This window comes from Synchiropus splendidus, chromosome 11, assembly GCF_027744825.2.
Source record: "Synchiropus splendidus isolate RoL2022-P1 chromosome 11, RoL_Sspl_1.0, whole genome shotgun sequence".
Classification (NCBI taxonomy): domain Eukaryota; kingdom Metazoa; phylum Chordata; class Actinopteri; order Syngnathiformes; family Callionymidae; genus Synchiropus; species Synchiropus splendidus.
The window spans coordinates 80,088-107,034 of NC_071344.1; the positions used below are offsets into that span (position 1 = coordinate 80,088).

Here is a 26,947-nt window from a genome sequence, read left to right on the forward strand (position 1 = left end):
TACGTTTGTTCTTGTACATGGGTGACAGTCACAAGTTTAACTGCAGTATAAAGTGAAAATAAAATGACATTCAAAACCTACGTGTTGCCATAAAGTGGTATAGGTTTCATGCTATCAGTGGCCATTATATGTGGACGAGTACGAGTACTCAAGCCCAGCACCGGTGCATCTCTTCTAACTACACCTTCAACTATGCTTTCCTCACATTAGCATTACATCACATGGAAGAGTCATGAACAGTGGCTGTTAGTTTTGATGTATTATTACTGCAGGATTTACTGGGCCGATGCCGATGTTTCCGGATGATGTACCTTGTTCCAGTGCATGACAGCGCAGCTTTTTACTGCTTTACTAATGTGATCGCAGTACATTTCAAATCTACTTCAACCCTTCTGTCGCACTCTGATGAGGTCACTTTTAAATGAAGGAAGAAAAACAAGACCAAGAGCGAGTGTATAAAAGCTCAATTTATGAAGCACAGACTAAATATTCAGTAAATATGTCCCTTACATTGTAGCATCATTTCAAAAAACTGTTTGCATATACAAACAAACAAAAAAATCTGATTCCGACATCAAAGTGCCAAACTTTGTCCTTTTTTCAGTTAAATAAAAAAAATATTTCTGTCCTATCATACAGCACAGGCCTACCCTAGAACACACGGGTCAGCACGACAGCCAGGGGTGATGGGTGTGGGGGGTTTGCAGGGGCGGGAGGTCTCCCTGTACCAGGGCGGGGTGAGTCCAACAGAAGTGGTACGTCTGCTCTGTACAAGGTTCCAGCTGTGATCGTCTAATAACTTGCGAGTGTTCACACCGAGTGCGCAGTGATGGACGCTAGCGCAGGAAGCCTACAGAAACCACATGTAGGTGACCGATGAACAGCAGCGCCCCCAACTCTGGACTGAGTGTGTTGTTTTGGATCACGCGAGCCGTGAGAACAAGCTTCACAGAACCAAGCACTGACTTGTTGTCGTCGTCCCCGGGTCAACATTCAGACAGCCGTTAGCTCCGCGGCAGCAGAGAACTTGCTACGCTACATTTTGATATTCAGTCACTTAAAGGACAACAGTCTGGGGATATGACTCAAGCTCTTTAACTAACAGGTCTCACATCCACAAGAAATATTCTATTGGCGTCATGACAGAGTGAAAACAAAGAATGCCATCTGGTTGTGATGCTAGGAGATGGCAAGCTAGCGTGTCCGAGGCATCTCCGCTTTTAAGAAGTATGGGAGACGTCTCTTCTAAACATAACTATCCTGAAGGTGTGTGGAGAAGTGTTTTGGGCAGGACTTCCAGCCAGATGTGTTGATACTGCGCTAGCAAACTCACCAGGTATGAGCTAACCCAGAGGCGGGTCATCGTCCGTCAACTGCCTGCTTTTCCAGACACTATTTGATGTGGAAGGCGTTGTCGCTCTACAGACTTTGTACAGGTTACAAAAGACGTGGTATCCTCCAGTGCGAAAACAAACTGGAAGCAAAAGTAGAAAAGCAGTTTTGGTCTTCAATTTCATCCTAATGTCGTATAGACAAGTGGCGCTGAAATGATTAGCCATTCAGTGTTGGCAGTTGCTATGTGTCCTCACTAACAGGTGGAACTATGTTAAAGGCATTTAACCGCCATGTCATGAAACCTGTCTTCACGGCAGCCATTTTTAAATGCCATGGAGCCTCAACAGGACTTCATTTAAACCCTGTTTCGTCCAGTCCGACCGAGAAGTGGCAAGCTCACGTGCTGTTTGTGATCACGACACCGGATAGGTCTCTCAGTGGTGCGTCAGATGGGACGTACCTTCAGTTTGTGTTCACTCAGTAAGGCACTCGCACTCGAGTTCCTCTGGTGACCCCAAACATGCTGCCCGCTGTACATATAGCTTTAAATAAATAAATAAATATCCTGTACAAGGACGGACTATTGAGAGCTCGGCTGCCACAGATATGTCCACAAGCACCCGTACTGTAGGTCCAAAAGTGAGTGAGGAAAAGGCCAACATGCTACAGTAGTACCGTTTCCACCATCTCCCAGTAAACAATCAGCTCTGTCTCTCCGGCCTCCAGCTCGTACAAAATAAATCGCTCTCTGGAAATAATACTGACGGTGGTTTAAATACGGATCACAGTTAGGATCAGTTACATGTGCAAGAATTCAAGTTCTAGGAACTTTGGCAGGTTCAGGATTTCAGACGAAGCTCCTCGTCGCCACCTATTGCTCAAAGACGGTCACCACGCTCCGGAAGACGCAGCAGCCGGCTGGGACCGTTGCCTTCAGCTCAGCTGCGCTGGCGCGGCGTATCCTGCCGTCCGACCGTTCGACCCGCCGTGCGCCTGACTGATGGACGGCGAGGACTTGGTTTTTCGGAGGAGGCAGTCTCGGCCGTCCAAGAAGAGCCCGCCCATCACGCTGGCCTCGATCTTCTCCAGGTCGTCCGTCTCCGCTTTGAGCTTGGCCTGGAGGAGGTTGATGTACGTCTCGTAGCGCGTCTTCTGCTCAGAGACGGACAGGGTTAACGCGTTGCCCGTGCGGGCGCCGCTCAGAACTGCCGTCCACCCACCTCGTATGTGAGGTAGTGCTCTTTGAGCCGGTGCTCCTCCCACTCGCGGCTTTTGGGGTCGGACGAGGGCGGGTGTTTCCGATGCTCCTCTAGCTCCAGGCTCATCTGCTTCAGCTTGCTCTCATGACTCAGCAGCTGCTCCTCCTGCACCAATCACAGCACAGACCAACGCCTGAGTCAGCCTATCACACGCCGTGCTACGTCCCGCTCGTCTTCATTGCATTTTTGAGTGTACAAAAGTGGATTGTGGGCGACGACTGTGAGTGTGTGCTTGGCATCTTTGTGCTTGTTTATCTGTTTGTCTCTGTATGTGTGTGGCTGCCCATGTGTCTCTGTCTGTAACTGCACCTGACTGTCTATCAGTCTGTGTCGGTGTTTGTGTGTCCTTTTATCTTTTCACTCGTGACTCTCCAGGTCGCTGCCTGTGCCAGTGTGTGCGCGCGTGCGTGCGCGTGTACCTGCTTGAGCCTGGTGGATGACGACGGCAAAATTGGACGGCAAAATTTCTTCATGGAGCCAATAGCAGCGGGGAACGCCGGAGCAGAGAACAGAGCGGCGACCAGATTTATCCGGAATATCCACGACATCATCTCCTCCTCGCTCCTGCACAACCATTTGCCAGGCTTAAACCTCTGAACAAAGAGCGTCACCAACGACCACATCGAGGTTCCAATGAGAAACTCAGAGGATTTGGGTCATGAAACTCCATTCACAGTCGAGGGACTTGGTGACTTTGTGGGTTTACATTGAAGCCCGGCAGTGTCTGCACTGAATACTAAAAGAAAGCAGCATAATGGCTGTGGTTCCGGGAGACTCACGAGGCCTGCAGCAGGAAGACTCTCCAGTCGGAGGTCTTCAGCTTCAGCACGTTGGCTCTCTTGCTGTAGTCGGTGGCTCTGGTGGCCAAGGCGTGATGGATCCGCACTGCGTTCTTCAGGTCCACCTCGGAGATGTCAGCATCAGGCTTGTATTCGTCCTGACAGAGGAGAAACTGGACTGAATGATTCTAAAGCACCTTACCTCTATTTATTACTTGTGCCATCTTCGTGGCGCATTATTGACCCCTCTCAGGACTAGTCGAATACATTTGATTTTCTTATATTGAACGTGGTCACGACGGACAGTACAGCCCAGTCTTGTCCAGCAGGGGGAGACAAACGCGCACGCGCCTCATTTGCTCATCTACAGTAAAGCTCTCTCTCTGAGCGAAGCTCCCGGCAGCATCCACCACCACCACCACCACCGCAGTGACAGCCTGGGCGGATGTGTGTTTCTATGGCAACGCAGCAGAGGATGACAAGCCATACCTTCTGGAGGTACAGGATCATTCCCTTCAGAACCGCATAGAACTTCTTCCAGCCGCGGCGACCTCGTGGGGCTGCAAACACAAGCCACTCAGTTCCCGCCAGGCGTCAGCACCACGGGTCAACGCAACACTCACTGCGCTTGCCGTCCATGTCGGCGTGGCTCTTGCGGGTCAGAACGCCGTGTTTGTAGGTGACGGCGTTTAACAGGATGGGGATGGCGATAAAGGGGTTATTGCTGTCTGTTACCCTGGCAACACGTTTACTCCCTCCCTCGCACTGCTCCTCCACCAGCTCCGACAAACTCTTCCTCAGCTCCTCTTCCTCACTGAACAAACAAACACGCCATCATACCTCCAGCAGCCGAAGCCTTTCATCCTCGCAGCGAGCGCTTACTCACACGGCCCACTCCAGCTTCTCGTTCTTGATGGAGTTATACAAGACCTGTGTGAGCAGGCAGCAGACATTCAGATCTGGCAGATGTGGTTTCATGAGTGGGATGTCAGCAGTCGGAAGGTGGCCATCTTTACCTTCAGCAGTTCTTTGGGGAAATCTTTGCCGTTGTTCAGGCCATCTAGATTGCTGATAAACTGTTGACAGGACATCTTCTTCCCGATATTCTGTGGGAAGATCCGTGTTTTAGTGGAGCAGAACATAGAAAGAAGAGTTGCTGTGAGGACTTCACTTCTCCCCTGGGGGGCAGTGTTAAGCTGCGGCGCTGCTGGACCACAGCAGCTGGAGAAGCAGCGGGACTCACTCCAGGGTCAGAACCTTCCCACCGTCTAAATGCACTTTATTGACGTGATAGTGTCCAGTCCAAAGGCCTAGACCATCAGTTATACTGTCAGGCAGTTCGGCAAGCCTCCAGAAGAGTCTCCGCGTGGAGTTCACTTCTCTCTTTTCCATTGCTGGAGTGGGTGACCTCTATTATAACAGGAACTTGAGAAGAAATGTTTTAGCTGCAGCCATTTGCCCTGCCGTTTTGCTTTCCTCTTGGATAGCAGGCCAGTTCCTAAAGACTCATCTACACATCCATCAGCAGCAAAGGGCTTGCGTCTCCTTCAATACACACCGTTTCCGCAGCCTCAACAGGAGAACTCGCCTGATAACAGCCTGAAGGGCCACCAACAGATGCAGTGGGATGAATTTGTGATCAGTATGCAACAGGGGCTGAGAACAGCTGTGTCATGAAGTCGAGGCACATAAAAACAGAGCAAATGCCTTGACTCCATCTGATATAAAAGTTCGTGTTTTTCCATGCCTTTTTGTGTGGACAGATTGGTCTCAGCTCACATGGCTTTGGTTTACAACTTCATTCAGAAGATTCGGGGACACAACCTCTCCTTTATTTTAACATAGCGGCCTCCGAGACAGTGGCCGAGAGTGGATCTCACTTGGATCTGACGCCACCATTTGGCGAGGGTTTTGTTGGAACCGATTTTACCTCACCAGATGCTTAACTTTTGGATGCTTGATGACGGAATGCCGGTGCCAACCGGCTCCTGATTCCCACTCCCTCTAGGAACAAACCTGAACTGAGATAGAAGGGCAACCTAGTTTTGCAGCTCCTTCTGCAGACAATACTCAATATATTCGCTTCACAGTCTGCAAAGCTCTCTCCCTCATGATGATCTTCTTACCATCATCACACTTCCTGTTTGTCCTTCAATGACACCCAAACACGAGGACGCTTCACAATAAACCCACTTCTAACTCCATTTGCCACCTTTCTTCCATTTATATTTAAACAATGACTGTACATTTCCACATTTTACTTCCTCCTTTCTAAGCCTCTCTGCAGCTCAAAGCCACAACAAGAGGTACGTGCCTCGAACCCTGGTCTCCCATAGGATACCATGTTTTCATGCAGAGAATAGTTGGACAAAAGCAAAAGCTTGCTGGAGTCCTGCACTGTGTCACCTCACTGACAAGAGGTGGGCTGTGACCTCTGGATTCCTTCATGGACATGGTGCAATGGGACATTACGAGAGGGTCCAGATTCAGCCGCTCGGGGGCATGTCGGATGGATAAATCCCCAACCTTGTGGTTGTGGTTCATCCTGGGGACAAGAAGGTCTCAAACTGACAAGGTCCTCACCTGCCATATGGCGTATGTTAAGATTTAGCTCAAGTGTTGCAGTGCATTATGGGACCTCTAATATGAGCAGCGTTTTTTGGCAGGTCGTTTAAAAAAAAACCAAAAAAAAACAATGATATGGCCGACCGTGAATGACTAAAGTGCGGGCCAGAGATGGCCCTCGGGCCACAGGTTTGAGCAGTGCCGATAGAGCAAACATGTTGCTTTTGTTTCCTATTTAATGATGTTTTGTTGGTGCAGCCAGAACATGTGACTGAGCGCTGAGTCACTGGATCATATGGGACTAACACGAAGATCAAAAAACCAGGATCAAAGGGCCGCGTTAGTTGGCAAAGTAGGAACAGATGTTAATGAGCAACAGGGTGAACTCTGAAGGAATACTCACCACCTGCAGGGGCGGACCAGATGTGGAGAGCAGGCAAAGGATTTGACAGAGGGGGAGAAGAGAGAGGATATTAGTGACAGCAAGGACGTGTTGAGCAGGGATTATGGCGGGTCGAGCGGCAAAGGTAACAGCGCGAGAGTCGTGACGCGCTGGATGGCGTCTGACCACAGTGTTCCACTTTAAACTGATGAGGCTTTGCGAAGAGAGACGAGACAGAAAGAGGTCAGAAAGTAGGCCAGAGAGAGAAGGAACACGGGGTGGAAATTAAAAGGGGCCGAGGAGACGGTGCTACGTACGTGTCCGTGCAGATCAGTGTTGAGGAGCATGAGGGCGCAGGTTAGCGTGTGGGCGCCGTCTGCAAACACAACAAACAGACCAAATGTCAACACCCACGCACGCACGCACGCACGCACGCACGGGCGCTTGACTCTCCCTGCAGTGTTCTTCATCACTGATTACCATTATGAGCAGCATCATCACCCTCACAGCTCTGACCTTCAGAGGATGGAGTCTGGGGGTTACATTGGCAGAAGCGTCTGGAGAAGTGGACCAGGACTCGCTCCCTCTCCTGGGTCTCCCCCATCAGCGGGAAGGCTTTTAAAAAGTTCCTGTCAAACAAGAGATGACGTCACCGCTTCGGCAGAAAGACAGTGGAACGTTTGAGCCCTGGACAATGGCTTCTTTAAGGCACGGAGTCATGTGCTCCAGCAGAAGACGGTCATGTGGACGAGCGACAGGATGTGTTGGCAATTAACAATGAATTATGTCACACAAAAAATTCAAATGACCGTGACTCCTCTGAAGTCTATGCAAACAAAACACTGTGAAGACTATCAGAGAGCAGGGAATGGGACTCTCATCTCATGCCATTATGGTAACAACAAGGAGCACTCAAACACAGAGCAGATTCGCTGGCTTCTCACTGCAATAAGTCCAGGAAGATTTGAGGACACTCATCAAACCGAGAGCTTTCCGGTGCTGTATGACATGCCTTAAGCAAAGCGCTTGACACTGCGGCGATGAGTTCACGGAGAGGTAGCGAGACAGACAGAGAGCAGTGTTGCAGCCGCTGGCTGCGGCGTCACGTTGGAGTGTTTATTACATTAGAAAATGAGCTGCCAGGGAGTGTTGTTTCACATCGTGCTAGTGCGTCTCACTCAAACTCACCACTGTGACTTTCAGTGAGAGAGAGACCGCCAGGCTGCTCAGTACCAGCCCGACTAGCTGAAAACACCCGGCTATTGTTCGTGTAAATTGGCTGAAAAATGGAGTCATTAAAGTCCCGGAGTGAAGGTTTGTTAGAGTCAATATGTAGGATGATAGTTCGAGCCTAGCTTTATTGCTCATTCGTGTCATTTTACACTTGGAACCATGTTATGAAGCTGAAAAGTCCAGTTGTATTGTTTGTTATCGTTTTGTTTTCAATTTAAACTGTTATTACACAGGCAAACACTCACAGTGATGTTGACCAACTGCTATTGAAAAACTGATAAAAGCACTTGCACATTGGTTATTTTACACAAACCCAGGAGACCTGTATACAAGCGTAGGAGCAGCAAAGGGGTCAACTCGTCCGACTGCAGTTACACACTTCCATCAAAAAGTATTGCCAACTCGCGTTTCTCAAGCTTTACCTCAGGGCCCGGTCCAGCGACAGGCCGGAGAAATCGAAGAAATTCAGGTACTCCGACGCCACCAGCTGGCTGAAGTCATTACTGCAGAGACAGACCAAAGACGCCACATTAAAAAAAGCAAACTTATCAAGAGTGGTATTAACGTTGAGGGGGAAGAGGGATGAGAACACTTTCTTCTCTGCAGCTCAGCGCCAGCTTCAGATGTGGTTGTGTAACAACGGCATAAATGTTTGAGCAAAGAGCACCGCGTCACTGGTGGCAGGAGAAGGTCCGTCTGCCTGTTCATTATATAAGTCTGCTTTCATTTTCCAGGGATGATGGCTAATGCTGCTAGGTTCAAGTGAATTTCACCAAAATAGGAATGTATCTGTCGGCATGACGTTACAGCCTCAAGTCACTGGTCCTTTTCACACTCGCCAACACGTGTCATTGTTTGGCACATCTTTTGAAGCTCAACAAGAGCACTACACTTCAGACGGCCATAATGTTACGGCTCATGAGTTCGAGGGTTGCAAACGAAGCATGTGAGCAAGAGGTTAGAACCTCACACTGAAACCGCTCGCCGATCGAAGGAAGATGGACTGGAAAACTGAGCGCCTCCTGGCTGTGTGACTTCACACATGTGCTGTGTAACTTCATATCACATTACGCGCCACTCAGAAGATGCTTTCAGCCAAAGCAACTTAGGATTGATCAGCGTGTAGCATCCAGGTCTGGTTACCTCGCCTGGATTCTAACTCGTGAGCGTCTAGAACAGGGGTCACCAAAGACCTGTGGGCCTGTTCAGCTCCAGATAATAACCATGCTATTAGGGCTGCATCTAACCATTCTTTTCGTTGTCGACTAATCTATTCATTATTATAGTCGACTAATCACAATGACTTAGTTTGGAGCTATTTTGAATTTGTGTTTAACTTAAGTTGCTTAAATCCTCCTGTGACGCCACACAGTATTGAAGGACATTAAAATCCTGACACATCATCCGGGAACATGTATCAACCCCGTGAAGCATGAAGCATCAAACACTTGACAGAGAGCTCCAGCTCTTCAAAACGGAGCTCTTTCCTGGTCCTTGAGAAGACTTTCAAATCATCACTATACACATATGGATCCCACACGAAATATCAGATCAACGTCCACATCAAAAGGTCTTATTTGAATAATAATCTAAAACATTGTGTTCAGTTCAGCTCTGGTTATTATCAGGAGGAGAGAGAGACCCAAGACACTTCACTACATCTACAGCAAGTGAGCTCCGTGCTAACCAACAGGCTAGCTGTTAGCCCGAGAGTGTGTGGTGTCACAGACCAAACACGGAACACTCCTCCATCATCATCATCATCATCATCATCATCTCATCCTTCACATGCGTCACCCTCACAAACAAAACAAACTCCTGTCAGTCGGAGGTGGTGACGCGGAGCCCGGGGCGCGCAGTGACGGTGGCCACTACGTTGACGGTGTTTTCATAGCACACAGCTATAATTAGCTACTATAAGGATCCAAAATGTTCAAATTATGTGAAAAGCTAAAAAAGGTTGTACAACAACACTTGCTTTCCTCACCAGAGGGAAGTCTAACAAAGCTCAGGAGTCACATTTGAGATACGCCTCTCACTTTTTGTCACAGACGTGTCTCACATCTTTGTCCTGAGATTCTCCAGAACAGCTGAGAGAGACCAAATATTTAGGGGGAGTCATAGGCCAGACTTAACCAGGACGCCTTCACACTTCATCAGCTGGCACAAAGTTGGAGCCAAAAGGAACCGTGGTACTTGGACTGGGATTATGGTTTCATCAGGGCTGTCTCTCCACAAAGAAATGTCGCGGAGCTCTGAGGCTGGTTCCGTAGGCACTCACGGATCTGGAAGTGGGAGTAAAAAGAGCTGCTTCCCGTGGTGAGAATGCCTACTGGAATCATACAATGTGCGAACTGAAACGCTCCCTACCTGATAATGTTCCTCATATACATCATGGCGGCCTTCACACTTGATCACCAGCAATATATTTTCATCCAATATGTCTAGGATAAGACGGAAGATGCAAGTTTCCAAAAGGAAACCTAGCCATGCTCTCAATGATCCACTGGACGGCGTGACAGCAGAGAGAATGCTATTGGAGCTTGTTGAGATCTTTCCTGCTAGCTCCGGTGAAATCCGTCTCAGTCTCTTGTCTGTTCTATCCCCACCTAGAGATCAGGTGTCAAACCGGTGCGGTCCTCTTGAGCTTGTTTCAGCCGACACGCTTGTTGGGAGGGAACAAAAACCTGCACCCACAGAGGCCCTTTTCCGGACGAGTAGTTATAGTCTAAGTGACTAAGGTGTTGATAATGTCGATAATGCTGCTGCCAAGAGAGTGTGTGATCATCTGTTAGCAAAATAACTCAAAACGGATGGACAGAATTCAGTTCAATCTTAAGCAACAGATGAATTGTGTTTGTCAGCTGCCTTTCTTTCTCAACTGCTGTGTATTGACAAGCTTGTTCTAGAATGTTACTGACATCTGGTGTCCAGTAGGCTCATTGCTATCAGCAATATTTCAAGTGCTGAAAAAGGCTATTGACTCGCACAGATAAAGTAAGCGAAGGGCTAAAACAATTCCCATGGAGGAGGTCTGCTCCCTCTGGAGGTGTGGTGACTCACTTCTTGCCCAGGTGCCGAGCCACGTCACAGCGTTTGAACCCCTCCAGGTAGTAGAGGCGCTTGGCTAGCCTCTTGGCGGCCTCGGTGTCGGCTCTGCAGCCGTTGGCCAGAGTGTCGGTGCTGCCGCGCTCCAGACCGCCCAGGTCCCCCTCCTCGGAGTCAGACAGCACGTCTGCGAGGTTGGCGTCGCTGCAGAGAGGAAGGAGACGCACACGTGAGACACCCGAAACACACTGACGGCCAAGAACGCTGCTCCAGCGACTGCAGACAAAGAGTCACCAGACTGCAACACTGTCAGCTGAGCTACGTACACTCTGCATTAACTAGCAGTTGGTCCTGATAGGTCTATCTCCAAGTGAGAGCTGACACAGACACAGACAGAACTTCAGTGTGGTTGTGTGCTGGTTTTGTCGGCGTCCACCAGGAACCTGGTGCTTCTCTGACCGGGCCTCGAGAGCCACTGAATGAACGAGTGAATTGTTCATCACGGGTTCGGTCTTCTTTCATGAGCTTCCTTGACCTGTTGTTATTCTGGATCCAGCTGCTCCAGGCTGTGTTGGGAAAGGTGAGGACATCCCTGCGGAAATGAAGGGCTCTCAGACGAAGAGCCTCTCACAAAAACTGTTTATGTCACCAGAAGCAGGAGCAGCAAGGCAGCGTTTGAATTAGTCCCCTCCTAACTTCTTCATGAGACTCTCCTCTCCACACCAACTATCTTCTGCAGATGGTTGGTTCCAGCATGTTTAGGAAAGAGTGCACGTCTCTTCTGGTGAACAAAGCCTCCACCCCACCAGTCTCCTGTGTGTGTCCTGTCAGCATTCCGGACCAGATGATTCATTCATTTCTCTTTTTTTCTTTTGCATAATCTGATCAGCCAAATTGCATTAGCGGCACAAACTCCATGGATTAGGTGCTATTATCATTAGGGATTCTCAGGTTACCATGGCGACGGCGGATGTTCTCCGGCAGGAAAGAGAGGAAGTCACAGCAGCATCCAACAGTGTGGCGATAAATGACCACGGCAAAGCGACAGAGAGCGCCCCCTATTGAACCTGGGTTCCACTTCCTGTCTCACGCCGGACCTGAACTGCTTCCTCGCCCGGAAGGTCTTCCGTGATAACCCCAGAGAGTCAGAATCAGCAGATCGTATCTCCTTGTGTCTGGACCCGTCCCGCGGGACAGGGTGGGCAGCTTGTGTGTCCGGGAGGAGCCAAGCCTCCGGAGCCAAGTGAGGTGATTTGGGGGTGTAATTACCATGCTTCCTGTACAATTACTGTCTCAGACTGTGGAGCCCCTCGACAGCCAAAACCACCAGAGCTCAAGCTGGAGAGTCCGACAAGAATAGCACACGAACACACAGAGGACCGCTGTATTTAGGGGTGTAAGAAAATCTCCATACACTCATGTACCATGATACTTGATTGTGTGATACTGTCTTGATATTTTTTGTTGTCCATATCGATATTTCATACTTAAATACTTGTCACATTTGTCACACTCTGTTGGACTGCAAAATTCAACTGAAAGTCTAACTGGACTGACGTCATCACAATGAACTTGTTTTCATGCGCTTGAGATGAGAAATCTAACATTGGTATTTATTGAAACAATTATGTTTTTAAACATTTTGGTTCAAACAAACAACCCTTGGACATTCTTCAAAATAAATATAAAATAAAATGTGGGCAAAAAATGTGCAACACAAGCTGTTGTGATAATAAGGAACCGTAGTGCAAACAACCCTGAGAATGTCAAGCTCTGTATGTGACCACAAAAAAATAGCATATAACATAATAACAGCGCATGCTCACTGAAATGCATTGAAAAATTCTTCCTCAAACTTCCTGGGTGGCTCCCAGAGATGCTCTAGTTCGAGTTATCTACTAGAATAGGCACATTTTTCAGTAATATTATTCATTTTAATCAAAAAAATAAATACATGAAAAAATAAATAAGTGTGATCTCTCCAAAAAAAAACAAACAAACGCATTTTAATAGTTCATACGAGAAAAATCGAATTTAAGTTCAAGCCCTACGCCTCATCTTAAGCATCCCTACAGCCTCAAATAGCTTCCACCACCATGGATATTATGGTTTTGGCATCACACTGTAGCATGAGACGCACTTAGAATTGGTGCACAGAAGAAAATGTCCAATCTAACGCTCATTTTTTTATTTAATTAATTTGTCAAAGCAAATGTGTTGAAGTAACAGTTCTAAAAAGATTTCTAAAGTATTTCAAAAGTTAACAGTAAAATGTGTTAATACTATCATAGAAAATGTGATAAATATGATGATAAGGTGCCGAATATAGAGGAAATTCTTCACAATACAATATTAATAAATATATCAATAATAAATAAATATAAGAAGTGATTTAGAACACGGCCTGTTTGCACGGGCTGCTGCCCCCATGATCCAATCTCGGCCGAGGATCATATTCTTTTCCTCTCCATCCTTGGTTGGAGTGAAGGAAAGCAGTGAAGTAAAAAGTCAATAAGACACTGACGTCATGCTGTTTATCAGCTGTATTGTTGCTTAAATCTCCAGCAGCCAGGAGTTTCACAAGAGTTGATTCTGAGTCCATGTTGGCAGAGTTGTGTCAGTGAAAAAAAAGACTCTCTTAAATGATGACATGATGTAAACAACAACATGAGCGAAGAATATAAATGATGCACATGTGAAAACCACATTTCTCTGTCTGTCTGCAGTGAACTTTCTTTTGCTTAACCGACCCACTTATTGAACTCATGAATCATTCACAGCTCAGTCATGCAACTGAAAAGTTGATCTGAAAGTGCTGAGAGACCATCACAAAAGCAGCAAGACACAATCGAGAGGGTCAGATATCCAGTGGCCACCCTGCGAACCCGACTCCGTGTGACACGACTGCGTGTCCTCGGGCCACATCTCCTCGCACCATGGACGCCGGGCCGGCTCTGCGTCAGCGATGCAGATATGAGGAACATGACGGCGCACGCCACTGACTCACCAGCTAATCTCTCGGCAGCGTGCTCCGCCCGAGCCCACGCCTCCACCGAGGTGTGCCCTGCTGAGGCTGGGCCCCCGGCCGCATCCTCAGGGAGGATTCTTGTTGATGAAACCTGGTCTGGGGGGAGTGTGGAAACACACCGGGGCTGACACTACACCACTGTCACTGACCCCGAACTCCCCCGGTTCATCACTGAAACGATTGCTAAATTGACAAATGAAACCCAAAGTCAGTCCCATGCCAGAGGAAAAGGGAAGTGTCACAGAACTGTCCTGAGGTGACAGAAATATAGCCCCGACCAGACTTTTTTCAGTTCTTCTTCTTTTGTTACTTTTTTAGTGTTAGTTCTCGCACTAAAGTTAGTTCTAGTGTTGGACACAAATATCTCGAATGAAGCCTAAAATAAAACACAAGTTGCCATTGCTTCAAAGTGAAAAGGGAGTGTCGAACATGAACTTTTAATGAGCGACGGTGTTCTGACACTAACGTTTCTGAATTGTATTTTTAGTCATAAATTGGCGGTGAAAACACTTGATTTGTTCATAAATAACAAAACGAAATGAAAACAAAGAACGAACGAAAGAAAATTCACAAACTACAGCACACGAACCGAAAATGTTTTACGCGACGCTGGTGAGATTTAAGGCTCCAGTTGCAGTGATTTCGGAGTAGTTCCTACAAGCTGGTCAGAAGGTCAGATGAGCCGAGTCTCCACCGAGCCGCGCAGCGTGTTTCCTGAGGTGGACAGAGAAGATGTAGGACTCACAGCAGCTGCAGCAGAAAGTCGAAGTGAGCGTCGTACTCCTCCTTCCACATCGCGGGTCACAGAGGGTCAGCGGCAGCGGGACAGCCGCCACCTCATCGTCCGCCGCTGGGCTCCAAACCCGAGGCTGCTGAAGTCGCCTGCACTGCAGCGGCGCCGGGAGGAAGTGGTGGGCGGAGCTGTTCCTGACGGATCAAGTTCCCGGTGGAAGGACAATGGTTCTGTGTGCGGCTGCCAGGTCCGCTTCCTCCTGCGGCGACACGCAGCTCGCTGGAGCGGAGGACACAGCGAGTCGAGCTGTGTGATTCAGCCGAGGAAGAGCGAAGCGGTCCTCGCCACTCAGCAGCAGCTGCTTGTGTGAGGAGTCTCTTCCGGTCCACCAAAAGCTTCTCTGGGTCTCAGACCCTCAACCGCCACTCGGTTCTATGCCGTCAAGACTTCACAGTGAGAGCTGAAACTGCATTGATTTTGCTTTAAAAACACATGCTTTTATGAAACACTGTCGGTTTTATTGCCTTCATTCTGTTAAAACTCACACATTTGTCTGCACTCATTACGCTGGATCTTGTTCTTGTCCTCTGATCTTTTGTGCAGAAGTGTATATTTGTTTCAAATCTTTCTGTGCTCTAATCTTATATCTGGAGTGGTCGGATGGTGTCCGTAGAATCAAGGAGAAAGGAGCCATGTTGACTCGACATTCTCGGACGATACGCTGCTTTTCAATGAGTTCATATCAGTGGTTAGTTTTCTGACTGTGCGACTGCGATAAATGACAAAAAAAAAACAACCTTACATCTACATCCAGGAAGTCAAAGGAGTGGGATGACAGAAGGTTTATGCCGAAATAGTTTCCGGACAAATCTCTAACTCACCATTCCTTTTGATGGCTTATAGCTTTGCATGACTTAGTGACACTGAGTGATAGAAATGTCTGTTTTTTTGTGTTCCATATTTGTTGGAACAGCCACCACTTATACGCGGCAGGTAGCTTCTCACATGGCCGCGAAATCAGCCACGCCTCATTCATCTGCCCGAGCCGTCTTCTCAGCTCGTCGAGTGGCGTAAACATCCGCCGGAGCGGTGACCACAGTGTTGTGTTGCAGAGGAGAACCAGGTGGGTGGGAGAAGCACTTCTCACTGAGCAAAGTGTCTGTCTGCAGCTTGACTCATGGACGCCGTCCACGGCAGTATTCATACTGCTGGCTGCAGCGCAGATGTGCTCCTCACATGGGAGCAGAAAAGAATTTGGCGATTTGTTGGCCAGAGGAGAGTGGCGTGCTCTCTGCAGCGATTCCTCCCAGGCCAGCACCAGTGCGTCAGCACACGCGCAACGCCGTCTCCAAACTGTTTGAAAAAGGCTCTGTTAATAGAGACCTTTCAAACACTCACTTGCAAACTCGACGGAGGAGATAAATATGTATAAGCACTCGCACTGAATAATCTCCTTCAGGATGCGTCCATCCTTGAGCCGAAAGCTTCTTGATCGTTGAAGTTGCTCTGTTTAATTTGGCCATGCCTTCTGGGTCGCGGGGGCAGCAGCCACAGTCAAGAGGCCCGGATCCCCCCCCCTCACTTGTGAGGAGTCATCATCTCTCCATCCTGGATCTGCCCCGGTGCCTCCACCCAGCTGCCTGGTTCACTCAGTATAAGATCAGCAGCTTTGTCCTTTGGCTCAGCTCTGCCATTAGCTGATGGGCCTATAAGAGCCCTCTTGACTCAATGCGCTGCACCAGTCCACGTTGATTTCCTTCCGCCCCTCACCCGTGAACAAGATTCTTCAACAGCCCTCCACTCGAGGGAGACTCTGAACACTCCACCCTTTTTCAAGACAGAGAAGTTCTCAGCCAACACCACATCAGTGGCGATCCTGACTGATATTTCTGTCGATATCCATAGCTGTTTCTAGTTTTCACCTCACAGATGGCCTCCATCATCAGATGTTATGGCAAGATTAAGGACTGTTTCTTGAAGGACTTGTCGACATAATTGTCCATTAAATTAGTTGCCAACTGCTTCACGCAAGTTGTGACATCATCACTATCTTTTCCGCACATGTGCAAGTTAGCACAATGAGCTGTAATTGAAGAAATGGCTGAGCCAAAACCCAAAGCCTTGTATGCTTCACAACGGACACAAAGACTAAAGAAAATGGCCAAATCTAGTTTTCAAACCACATTCCGAGCAACAGACACCAAATGTCTTGACTTTACTTGTTTCCCTGTTTTTTAAAATGACAACTCTACAACCTGTTCGCGTCACATGCCGGCGAGTCGACTAGTCGGTGACTCGATAGTTGTCAGTTGCAGGTCCAACTATTGGTTACAGGAAGGTTTTCTTTTCATCTCAGAAGAGTCTCATGACAAGTTGAACAAGCATAGTCGGGCCACTTTGTTCTCTGCTCTGCCCGTCTCTCCCACACACACCACCGGGACCAGAACGCACACACACACACACACACACTCGCTGTCAGACTGCGCTATGGTGACCTCTTTCGGCTAGCAGCGGCTTATTGCATCCAGCTGTGGGACTGTTTGTGGAGAAACAAAACACGAACAATCCTCTGGTAAACGCTGGACAGCTTTTCCAAAAAGACTCTGTGTCTGCTGCGCCTCAGACTGACACGGCGGAGGATTGAAGTCTGCGGTAGGCGGTTGCTAATTCACCCAAAACTGCTATGGGAAAGGCCGTGGGATGTTTCATGAAACATTGAGTCGAGCTAAAAATAGCTCAGGATGAAACTGTCAGGGCTGAAATGAGTCTGTGTGTGTGTGAGCCCGTATCAGAGCCAGGAGAGGGTAATCTGCAGGATGTTTCCACGCTGTATGGAACCACGTCGGGTCTTTTATTCCCACAGTGTGTGTGTGTGTGTGTGTGTGTGAGGAGATTGAGCTGAGCAGCGAGATATTTGGGGCTTCCATATCTGTGTCACTGACGGAGCGTTCAGATGAAACAGCTTTCTGTATATTTCTGTTTACGCTGCTCCCTCCTGTGCTTTTTCATGTTCCTGTGCGTGGCACTATATGAAGGAGATTAGCAGAGCTGTGATACGGAAACAAACTGTGCTGCTTTTATCTGCTCCCAGCTCAGATCTGGTGAGCCGCAGCAGGAACGACGTTTCCCACACACCAGAAAATTCACGCCGCCATATTTACAGCTCGGGTGCAGCCCCGGTAATGAGTCCCACCACTCACATGCACGCCCACTGTAGATCACTGGTCAATAGCCAGTGTGAGTCACAGTCCATGGCTGGTCGTATATAAATCGGAGGCAAAGTGTCTTCCGCTAAATTGAAGGCTTGCCTGCAACGCCTCATCAGGGAGTCTCACCAGTTCAGACAGCCTGTGCAGAACGTCATGTTGATGGAGATAAAGCCTTGCCTTTTAGCTCAGCTCTTTCTGCACTGGGACAGAGGGATACATTCTCAGGACCTGCGAAGAGTCCAAATCATCCATTTCTTTCCGGGATTTCTTTATTCTGTCTTTTTTAAATCAAACATTTGGAAAATGACTCGAGACATTTCTGTCAACAAATAGGGACTCGGCTACTTCCTGTTTGAGCATTGACCACAGTGCAGAATTTGTGCAATGAAACAAATTCTGCCTGATGTGTTTGGATTAAAAATGGTAGCTGGTGTGTAAACATTGTTCCCTCTGTTCTGACCTGGTTTAGACAGAGCAGCGCTTGAGCCGCGACTTGATTAGCAACACTGCTCATGGTCCTGTGTTGTTGCTACTATTTCCTTAAACCATCAAATAACGTCCTCTCATCTTCTTGCAAGAACGAACAAGTCCAAATCCACAAGTCTGCAGACCGGCGTCATCACGATTCACGACACAGCTCACGTCAGGGTTGTCCCCCACCGAAGCCCAATGCTGTAGGCTGAGGTAGCACAACGTCTGTGGTACACGTTATTAGATCGTCCTCACTTCCTCCTGAGGACGTCAGCGTTTACTTCTGTGAACTCCTGCAGGCTTCCGTTTAACTCGCACAGCAGTACATCACCCAATCCACTCGAGCTAGGCTGAGTCGAGCTATCGACCGCATCACCCAGACAGTGCAGCCTGACTGAGAGAAATTTCTCACTTATAATTTGGTTTTTATTCCTAAGATATTTTGCATCGCTGCTCTCTGTGGTATGACTGGTAAATAATACCAGTCATATTCTGACTGCTCTTGTGAATCTGATACCCTGATTGTTTTTCAATCCGTAAACAATCCCTGAAGACCCAGCAGATGGGCCCACTCTGGGTGTCGCAGGCTCACTGCCACCCTGCCGGGCAGAGGAAAAGTGACGACGGTGATGTCATGACAAACAATAGCCCTTTCAGCGGACAGGAAGTGGCTCCGTGGTTAAAGGACAACATCTGTAGCTGGGGGAGGAGGGCGGGTGCAGACCTGGTGCGTAGCTCATGCAGGTTTTCTTTTTCTTTTTAAAGCACCACATCTGACGGAGAACGAATCCCAGATGGTGTCTCCACTTCTGTTTGTCACTCCAGTAGCTTTAGGAGCTGTGGAAATGGCGTAATGGGGGCGACCATGCAACCTGAGCTGGCTAATGCCATCGTTCAGGTTACATGGGGATCCCCACATGGTTGCTGTTAGCACCTCCCCCATCAGGGATCCGCATCTGTCCGGCTCTTCAGTGCTATCAAGCTCATGAAAAAAACAAGCCTCGGAGTTGGTCTTCACTGACTCATGCATGTTCCGAGTGAATTCCTTCAGACGTGTCGTGTGAGACCGAGGTGCTCTGGTCTGAGCTCCCATCTGTCCTCCAATATGACATGCTACTTCGCCTGCAGGACAACAACAGGCTGCTCCACAAACTCTGGTCACGCCGACCTTGAACCACCCCGCCTCCTCTATGGAGACCCTTCACACTCTGGAACCCTACCAGACCGACGCCACCTGCTGGTCAGATGGATCTACACATATCATTATTTATAAGTTAAGTTATTGGTTCACTGCTGTGACCAAAAACAGTCAAAAATCAAAGAAAGTAAGATGTTATTTCTTTAGTTCTGCTATGAGCTACACTTGCATCACATCATTGACAATTCTCAAATGAATTATCTTGTAGATAAACTGCTGCGGCTCACTTCTATATGAGCTCTCGCCTCCTGTCAATCATTGGAGCATGTCAGCTACGGTAACAATAGCTAGCGCTGCCATGAACCCCCCCGGATCAGGGTCGTCAAACTCCATCACTCAAGGGGCCAAAATCATAAACACAGTCCAGTGTCAAACAGCACACCCTGGTGCTTCTTTAACCTTTGAACGACCAACCAAATGCTCAAGCAAAATTTCAGAAAGCACAGTCACAAAGTCTGTTTGAACCAGCTTGACCATTTGATAGACAAGCGCAAAAATAAATCAAAATCCAAATAGGAAAAAAGAAGAAGAAAATAAAATTGAATTTGTCAAAAAAAAAAAAAAAGAATAAATTCCCTGGTGGGGCATCTGACGAGTAAATATGTGTCTGACCACGATGTTATCTTTCAATGTTCGGAGGATAAATAGAGCAAAATTATCACACTGTTTACACACATCTTAGAACTTAGGATCTTCTGAGCTCCCGGTGTCAACACTTGATGACGAGAACATCACAATGATCATCCTGCACTGCAACGCTACAATTACCTCTGCAAGCCTAGGTCTGGTTGCAACTACAGCAACAATGGCCCAACAGTTTAAGGGTCCAAACTGACCAAGAGGAGACACTTGGCAATGAATGAACCATGACCTGGACTCCACTGGACCATAAGGACATGAGTGAATGACAGAATCTGGAGTTGAGGCTCCTTACCTGAGCGAGTTGTGCATGGTTCCACCACCCTCAGATCCCCCCAGCAGGTCCACATGGTATCCATTGGCGTTGGCCCAGCGTCCCGGCTGACTCAGCACAAACTCCGACCTGCTCCCTGGTATGGTGGTCTTCAGCGGGCTTCCTCCCACCGCAGCGCCTTTGACACTGAGATCACCGTCCAGGCCGTCTGGTCCGGCCTCGACCCCGTCCTGCTCCTGCACCGTCTCCAGCTCCAGCTCCAGAGGCTCTGGGCCCTGCAACAGCGCCCTCTGTTGGATGAGCGGCGTCAGCGGCGCGTCGAAGCTGACACAGCTGTCTGTTTCATCGGTGAGCGACAGCACGTCCAGAGAGTCCAGACTGCTGTAGCAGGTGCCGCCTCTGAGCAAGGCAGACTCCACGATGCGCTCAAACGTGGAGCTGAAACCGTCTTTATTGTCCACCATGGCGCCGGCCTCTTCCATCCCTCGTGCCTCTTCCTCCTCGTCTTCCTCCGCGATCGTCTCGATGATCTGCTCGAACTGTGAGCTGAGACTGTCCTGACTGTCCCTCACACCTTCCTCTTCGGGCTCCTCCACCTCCGTGTCGGCCAGTTCTACCGTTGACTCGAAGTTTGAACTGAAGGCATCCAAGTCCTCTTCATCCCGACCACCATCCTCCTCCTCATCTTCATCCAGACAAACACCATTAGCCAGACTGCGGAGGAAAACAAGGACTCATGAGTCACTCACATATCAACTGAAGGCATTGTGTTCTTACACTCTGAAGGGCCGGGGTGAGAGACGCAGACCAGCAAGTCATTTCCTTCTTCTTTAGTATTGCTTCACAGTGCTGGAGCCTATATTTAATCGACTACACAATACGAGCGCAGCGCGTGTGTGTGTGTGTGTGTGTGTGTGTGTCAACATCAGAGCTGATACACATGAGCGAGATGATAAAGAGCTTATGTGATGTTCTGATCCCGGTGCAGCTCTCGCACCAGATTGTCAAATATTTTGATAACCATAAAACGTCCTTTGACTTCACCACTATTCCAGGGCAGCGATCGCTGCCCTCACCACCCTCATGTGTTACATGAAATCCTCATGATCAGAGCGTCTTCTAGGTGAAGGATGATCACAGTTGACACTGCAAAACCAGACCTTCTTGTTGATCCGAAAAGTCACAGCATGCGTTCAACACAGCTGTTGTCGAAGGTGAGGGCTATTTTCATAGGTTTGTAACAAAGCCAGTTTGTAGTGCTACAATGGTGACTGCACTTTAACATGACCAGTAATATCCCTCCATCCTCATCTGCTCAGCACGTCGCCAGGTCGCGAGGCATCAGCTCAGACTGGTGGACCTTGAGATGCTCCCAGGCCAGTGAAGCCATCTAATCCCTCCACCTGGTCCTGGGTCGACCCAGTACTAAACACTTTAAATGTTCTCACTGTCGCTCTTGATGTTTATTTTTTTTAATAAATCGAAAATATATTACAGTGATACATACTTCTTATATTTTTACAAATGTCTTGGACTTTTAAATACACCGAATAGTGAGTTGTCTGTTTTGCATGGAATCTGAAGGCCTGGATGGATTTTTAAGAGTGCAGATGTTGCTTGCACATTATTTTTATTGTTGTGAGCTACTATCCACAGCAACAGCACCCACCTTGCATCCCTGTGGGGAGGCCCCGCTTCTCGCCGCTCCGCTTCCTTCTCTCTCTCCTCCGCCTCCCCCGTGGAGCCTGCTGCTACATTCCTGCATCCCTCCTCTTCGTCACCCACCCCCTTCTTTAACTCTGTCCTCCCCTCCTTGTCCTTGCATCTCTCCTCCTGGGTTTCCTCCTCCTCTTCCCTCCCGCTCTCCTCCACATCGCCGTGGTCGTGTGCCGCTGAAGACTGATGGTTTGTGGTGGTCATGGATTCCACTGTGTTCTCCGGTGGGGCGGGGGACAGCAGGTCCTGCCCCTCCTGGGTCATGGTGCTCCTCAGTCTGGGAGCAGCTCAACCTTCAGGCTGGAGACGATCACCAGATCTTCAGGGCAGAAAGAAGGAGACGACTGAGACAAGTGCTACACAGCAGCCGTCATTTTCAGCCGGACACGAGTAGTGTGTAGCGTCTCCGTCCCTGTCCTCTGCTGGGAAATGCTAAAACAGCTCTAAAAGTGGGACAGCAGAAGTGGACCACAGCAGAGCCAGCAAATCTGTCCACTCATGCCGGAACCAAAACTGCCAAAATGACTGCTGCGTTCAGATGTCACAGCTGGATAGTCGAGCTTCTGTTGCTCCACAACGTTCTACACATGGAACAGACACCAGGCTTCTGAGCCCGATCGGGCTCAGAACCTCGCTTACAATGACTTTCTGATGCATTTTTCTTGCTTTGGCGTGACCGGACGGCACTCTGGTGTAACTGAGACGCTGCCAACACAATAAAGCCACACGCGCGGGCTCGGGCGCTGAGAATAAAGACGTGTGAAGAGGCCAACCAACGTCAACAATCAAGACGAAGCGCTGGGATCAAAGTCTTGACGGGAATGGTGGCCAACTGATATGAGTATATTAACAAGGCGGAATGGCTCTGTGGTCCGACCAGGAACTGAGACGCCTGAGTTACTGCTAGTTTCTCGCTTCACTACAGCTGTGTAAACAGAGAAGGACTCTTCAGAACGAAGAGGAGGCATATGCAGCACAGCAATACCCATTACACGTGTAAGGGTTTAAAAACACTCTCATTAAAAAAAAAAAAAGAAAAGTTATTTTGTTTTTTCATGTGCTTTATGCTATTTGTGATTTTGCACGGTCTTTATGTCCCAGTACATTGTCAGAGGCAAAATGTTTCCATAATTTAAGTTTGGTGTCATTGTTCATTTGTAGGTCATAAAAGTAAAAGGAGTTCATATGTTGCTTGTTGAATGTGATGTGACCTACCATTAGCTTTTTGGGGGAACCGGCTACCTATATATGTATATCTGTATCAGGTGACATCTGATTTGGATATATATAATGGTATCTTTGGCATCCACAGAAATGTGGGGAGGCTTTTGTGAGAGGTGGTCAAGTCAGGGGTGAAGGGTTTCTTTCCGAAGCTCTTGTGCTGCAGATCAGATCCATTTAAAGATCTATGCTCAGTGTTTTGACAGATTCCAGTTTGGAGGTCACACCTCGACTGTTTTACTAATGTATTGATGCAACGCCGCTGGAGCTTAAACAACGCCATTATTCAGTTCCGTTTTCATCAGTAAAGCCTGAATCACTTTTCCTCTCCGCCTTGCGAGCGATGTCAGGAAGCAGCTCTGAGTGTCCGACATCCTCACAATCTCTGCTGAACAACTGCGGTGAAGTATTGACACGGGAGCGGCGCAGTGAGGCCGGCGCAGGTACGCACAAATTTGGGTCCGGCCAACTGAACTGAGGGAAATATGACCGCTGTTTTGATAATACACCCAGGAGACAAGAGTGGGGGAGGTTTTGCAAGGCCGGGATCGGAACCTTGGCGCTCAGGATGGAGACACCGTCAGACCAACGAAACTATTCCATGGTTTCCTTCAGGAAACTAAAGGGTTTGAATCCTGCCTTGCTTTATCATGTATTCAGTTTAATACATTAATATGGTGGACCCTGCAAGCCTTTTTGTCCTCCTTGGAGCTCAAAGATATTTTCCCCACTTCATCCAAGATACTTTGACAATCTCGGAGACACTTGTGGCGTCACTTCATCAAGTCAACATGCTTTACAAAGGTGGTAGTGTGTGGTTAATGTACGCTGAAATGAGTCTCTGTGTGGTCTTTGGTGGGCCACGTGGAACGTCTTGGTGGTCCAAAATCTGCCCCTGAGCCTCAGGTTTGTTTATTTGTTTGGCGGCTAAGCTATATGACTTTGTATGTTACAGAGAAAACATTTTAAACAAAGTATTACTAGTTTGATTTCCAAAATATTTAGAACTATTAGAACTTTAAAGCGACGTTACAAATGCTACGTTCCACTTGTTCAGGGAACTGGAAAAATCACAGCTCCGCCCCACTCGATGACATCACCTGACATTGGATTTCCAAGTTGGAAAGTGGGAGAATTTTCACCATCCCAAGTTCCAAGATGGCTCCCCCCTAACCCTAACCCTCTGCTGGATTCCTCGGCCAGAGTGAGGTCAGAATCCCCCAGTCCATCAACAAGTGACAGGGAGACGAGCAGAGATGCTGCAGGAATATGCAGTTTGCTGAGGTGCCTCCACACCACTGCTCCGAAACCACACTCTGTTTGAGTCACTTTCTGCATCCCAGATGAAACCCACACTCACAACACTCCTCACTCATTGACTGTAATTCCATGACCAAATGTACTGACACACTGGGAATATGCAAACACAAGCTATCATTTGAGCGATTCCACACACATTTGCATACGTACACACACACGCACACACGCTAACATAACAGTCGTAGAGTTCCATAAATGGAAGGCAGGCATGGAAAGTGGGAACTGTCTCGAGTGTCGTGTTCCCGTCTCTCCATCTGTTCTGCGTTAGTGCTTTTTTGCCGCCGAAATACGCACAATTTTCAAGGTCCCCTCCTGTGGTTGGGCTGCAATTAAAGGTAAATGGGTTTTAGGCAGCAGAATAACTGGCAGTCATTATGAATTCTGCTGCTGATGAGAGAGCAGATGTGCTCCAGGACCCTCGGGACAGATGACGGCGAAAACAGAGCTTGATCGAGAGAGAGCCTGTCTACGTGTACACAACTGCGACCAAGAGAGACTTCATGCAGTTCGCTTCTGTCAGCACAACAGCGAAGCTCTTGAGCCTTATCAGTTCCCTTTCATCCTGATCTGACCACCTGCCAATCTCCACGCCGGCGCATCTGTCTCTCTGTCTGGCTCATTGTCTCACACACAGTCCAATCTAGCGAGCGCACAAGATGGCGTAACGTATTGATCCATCAACCTCCCTGGAATGCCACTGCCGCTTGGAAATCAAAGCGAGGTTTCATTTTCTCTGCTCGGAAATCACACGCAACACTTTCTGCAAAACTAATTCGACATGTGAGCCGCAGACGTGAATTCTAATGACTAATATTTGACTGCTATTGAGCTTGGTGGCGCTGAGGCTTACATAACAGTGACTTCTCTCTTCATTTAGCACGGATCAGCCTTCCCAACGCTCCACTCTCCTTCTGCTGCGGTGTGTTGAGCTGGGATATTTTCTGCTGCTGCCAACAGAAACAACATGCTATGTTTCGAATGCAGACGCTAGATCTAGCGGAACTCTCCAGCGTCTGGTCCCCGGGACAGAACCAGGACATGAGCCCAGTGTCCTGAAACCGTTCCCTGCCAAGCACTATCTTGACAGTGACTAGTCATCGACGAATGAGTGTGTCAGGGCTGGGAATGGTCCAAGATGTTTCAGGTCGCAACGGTTTGCAGAGCCTCATCCATTTGTCCTGTAACTGCAGATTTTGACAAGAGAGTGATGGCATCCCATCCACTTGAATCAAGATCCTGTCAGCTGACGAGTTGCTGCTTCATTGTTCTACAGTCATTTTACACCAAGGAAGTACCAACCCAGTACCATTCGAAACAAGGGTAGCGCCTCCATGGTGGCAGGAGAAGCGGACCCTACTCTGGTTGCACGTCCAGTCAATCATTCTCATCTCTGCGACTGATGACCCATGCATGGAGTCATGTCATCAACATCAGGATTCATCCACAAGCTGTGTCTTTGAATGGTAGAAATGGCTTTTATAAGGTCAGTTTAAAGCACATTTGAATAGTAAAAACGTTGAAAATCCTGGTGCGACACTGCACAGTGATGTCATCAGCTACTCACAATCTATTGCTCATGAACTTATAATAATCGTAGCACTGCAATGTACATAAACAAGACAGTCTGGATTATCCGAGCTCACAAAGTTCAAAGGTCACCCCTGTGATTACACTCACTGTACTACAGAACAATGATGTGTAAAAGACGTATTGATTAATGATGAAAATGGGCCACTTGTGTGCTATAACTGATGACTGGCAGCAGACCCGAGCCAAGAGGGAACGAGGGGTCCAAATCCCAGTTCTCTTAGTCAGGATCATCCTGTATTATTTGACCACTTGATTGACATTGTTTTTAATATTTGTCGAGAGATTAAATTCCACAGTTGGCTGCAGAATTCCCCTCAAAATGGAACAGTGGAGAGGGAACTGCAGGCCTCTTCACTTCAGCTGCTGCCCCTGCGACCTGACTCAAGATCACTGGTTGTAAGTGACCTTCCTTCCAGAGTGAAGGTCGTGAGATCTGGCGCACTGTGATCCCAGCCGTTCATCCGCACACTGTCCTGCGACCAGAAGTGAACCCTCATCTTATGTTTACAAATCATTGTTTAGTAATGACCCCTCTCTCTCTCTCTCTCGTGTCTCAGGATTGCTTCAGGAATCCCATGAAGCCAACAGACGCTCCTGATAGACATCGCTGCTTTTGGGCTGAGATTAAGTGAGCAGCTAATTAGGCATCTCTAACTTTGTTTAGCTCCATTACCCTGTTTTTTTCCCACTCAAATGATAAGCACTGAAGGGCAGGAGAAGCACCAGGCCGCCAGCAACAACGTTGTTCGTGGGAGAGAGGAGGATTTTCTAATGAGATCAGCCACACATCTCTAGAAAAAGTTAATTGGAGCACTAAATTCATTTAAGAAAGCTTCAGCAACACACGGATGAGTGTCAGATCTGGAGATGGGGAGAGAAAGCCTTCCAGAACCGTCACATCCCGTCTTGCTGGAGCTGCGGTCTCCTACTATCACTGACCCACTGAC

General features: G+C 48.2%; 1 protein-coding gene and 1 long non-coding RNA gene across 5 annotated transcripts in view; one reads left to right on the forward strand and one right to left on the reverse strand.

Moving 5' to 3' along the window:
- Positions 1-442: 442 nt before the first annotated feature.
- Positions 443-26,947, reverse strand: part of psd2 (pleckstrin and Sec7 domain containing 2) — a 30,223-nt gene continuing 3,718 nt past the window's right edge. The window contains exons 2-15 of one of the 4 annotated variants that reach the window (XM_053878828.1): positions 21,823-22,188; positions 20,175-20,867; positions 10,617-10,805; positions 7,976-8,056; positions 6,801-6,949; positions 6,638-6,696; positions 4,390-4,479; positions 4,260-4,303; positions 3,997-4,187; positions 3,863-3,933; positions 3,374-3,531; positions 3,014-3,158; positions 2,556-2,699; positions 443-2,487 (exon numbers count right to left, since the gene is read on the reverse strand). In XM_053878828.1, the coding sequence (XP_053734803.1) occupies positions 2,269-2,487; positions 2,556-2,699; positions 3,014-3,158; positions 3,374-3,531; positions 3,863-3,933; positions 3,997-4,187; positions 4,260-4,303; positions 4,390-4,479; positions 6,638-6,696; positions 6,801-6,949; positions 7,976-8,056; positions 10,617-10,805; positions 20,175-20,867; positions 21,823-22,133 (2,544 nt within the window). In that variant the 5' untranslated portion in view covers positions 22,134-22,188 and the 3' untranslated portion in view covers positions 443-2,268. Of the gene's footprint in view, positions 2,488-2,555; positions 3,159-3,373; positions 3,532-3,862; positions 3,934-3,996; positions 4,188-4,259; positions 4,304-4,389; positions 4,481-6,635; positions 6,697-6,800; positions 6,950-7,975; positions 8,057-10,616; positions 10,806-20,174; positions 20,868-21,822; positions 22,189-26,947 lie in introns of those variants that run through there. The other 3 variants (XM_053878830.1, XR_008416075.1, XM_053878831.1) reach the window with 3 other exon arrangements.
- LOC128767103 (uncharacterized) lies at positions 22,704-23,930 on the forward strand. Its single transcript, XR_008416076.1, has 3 exons — positions 22,704-22,865; positions 23,286-23,533; positions 23,604-23,930. It is a non-coding gene; the product is annotated as an uncharacterized LOC128767103 (long non-coding RNA).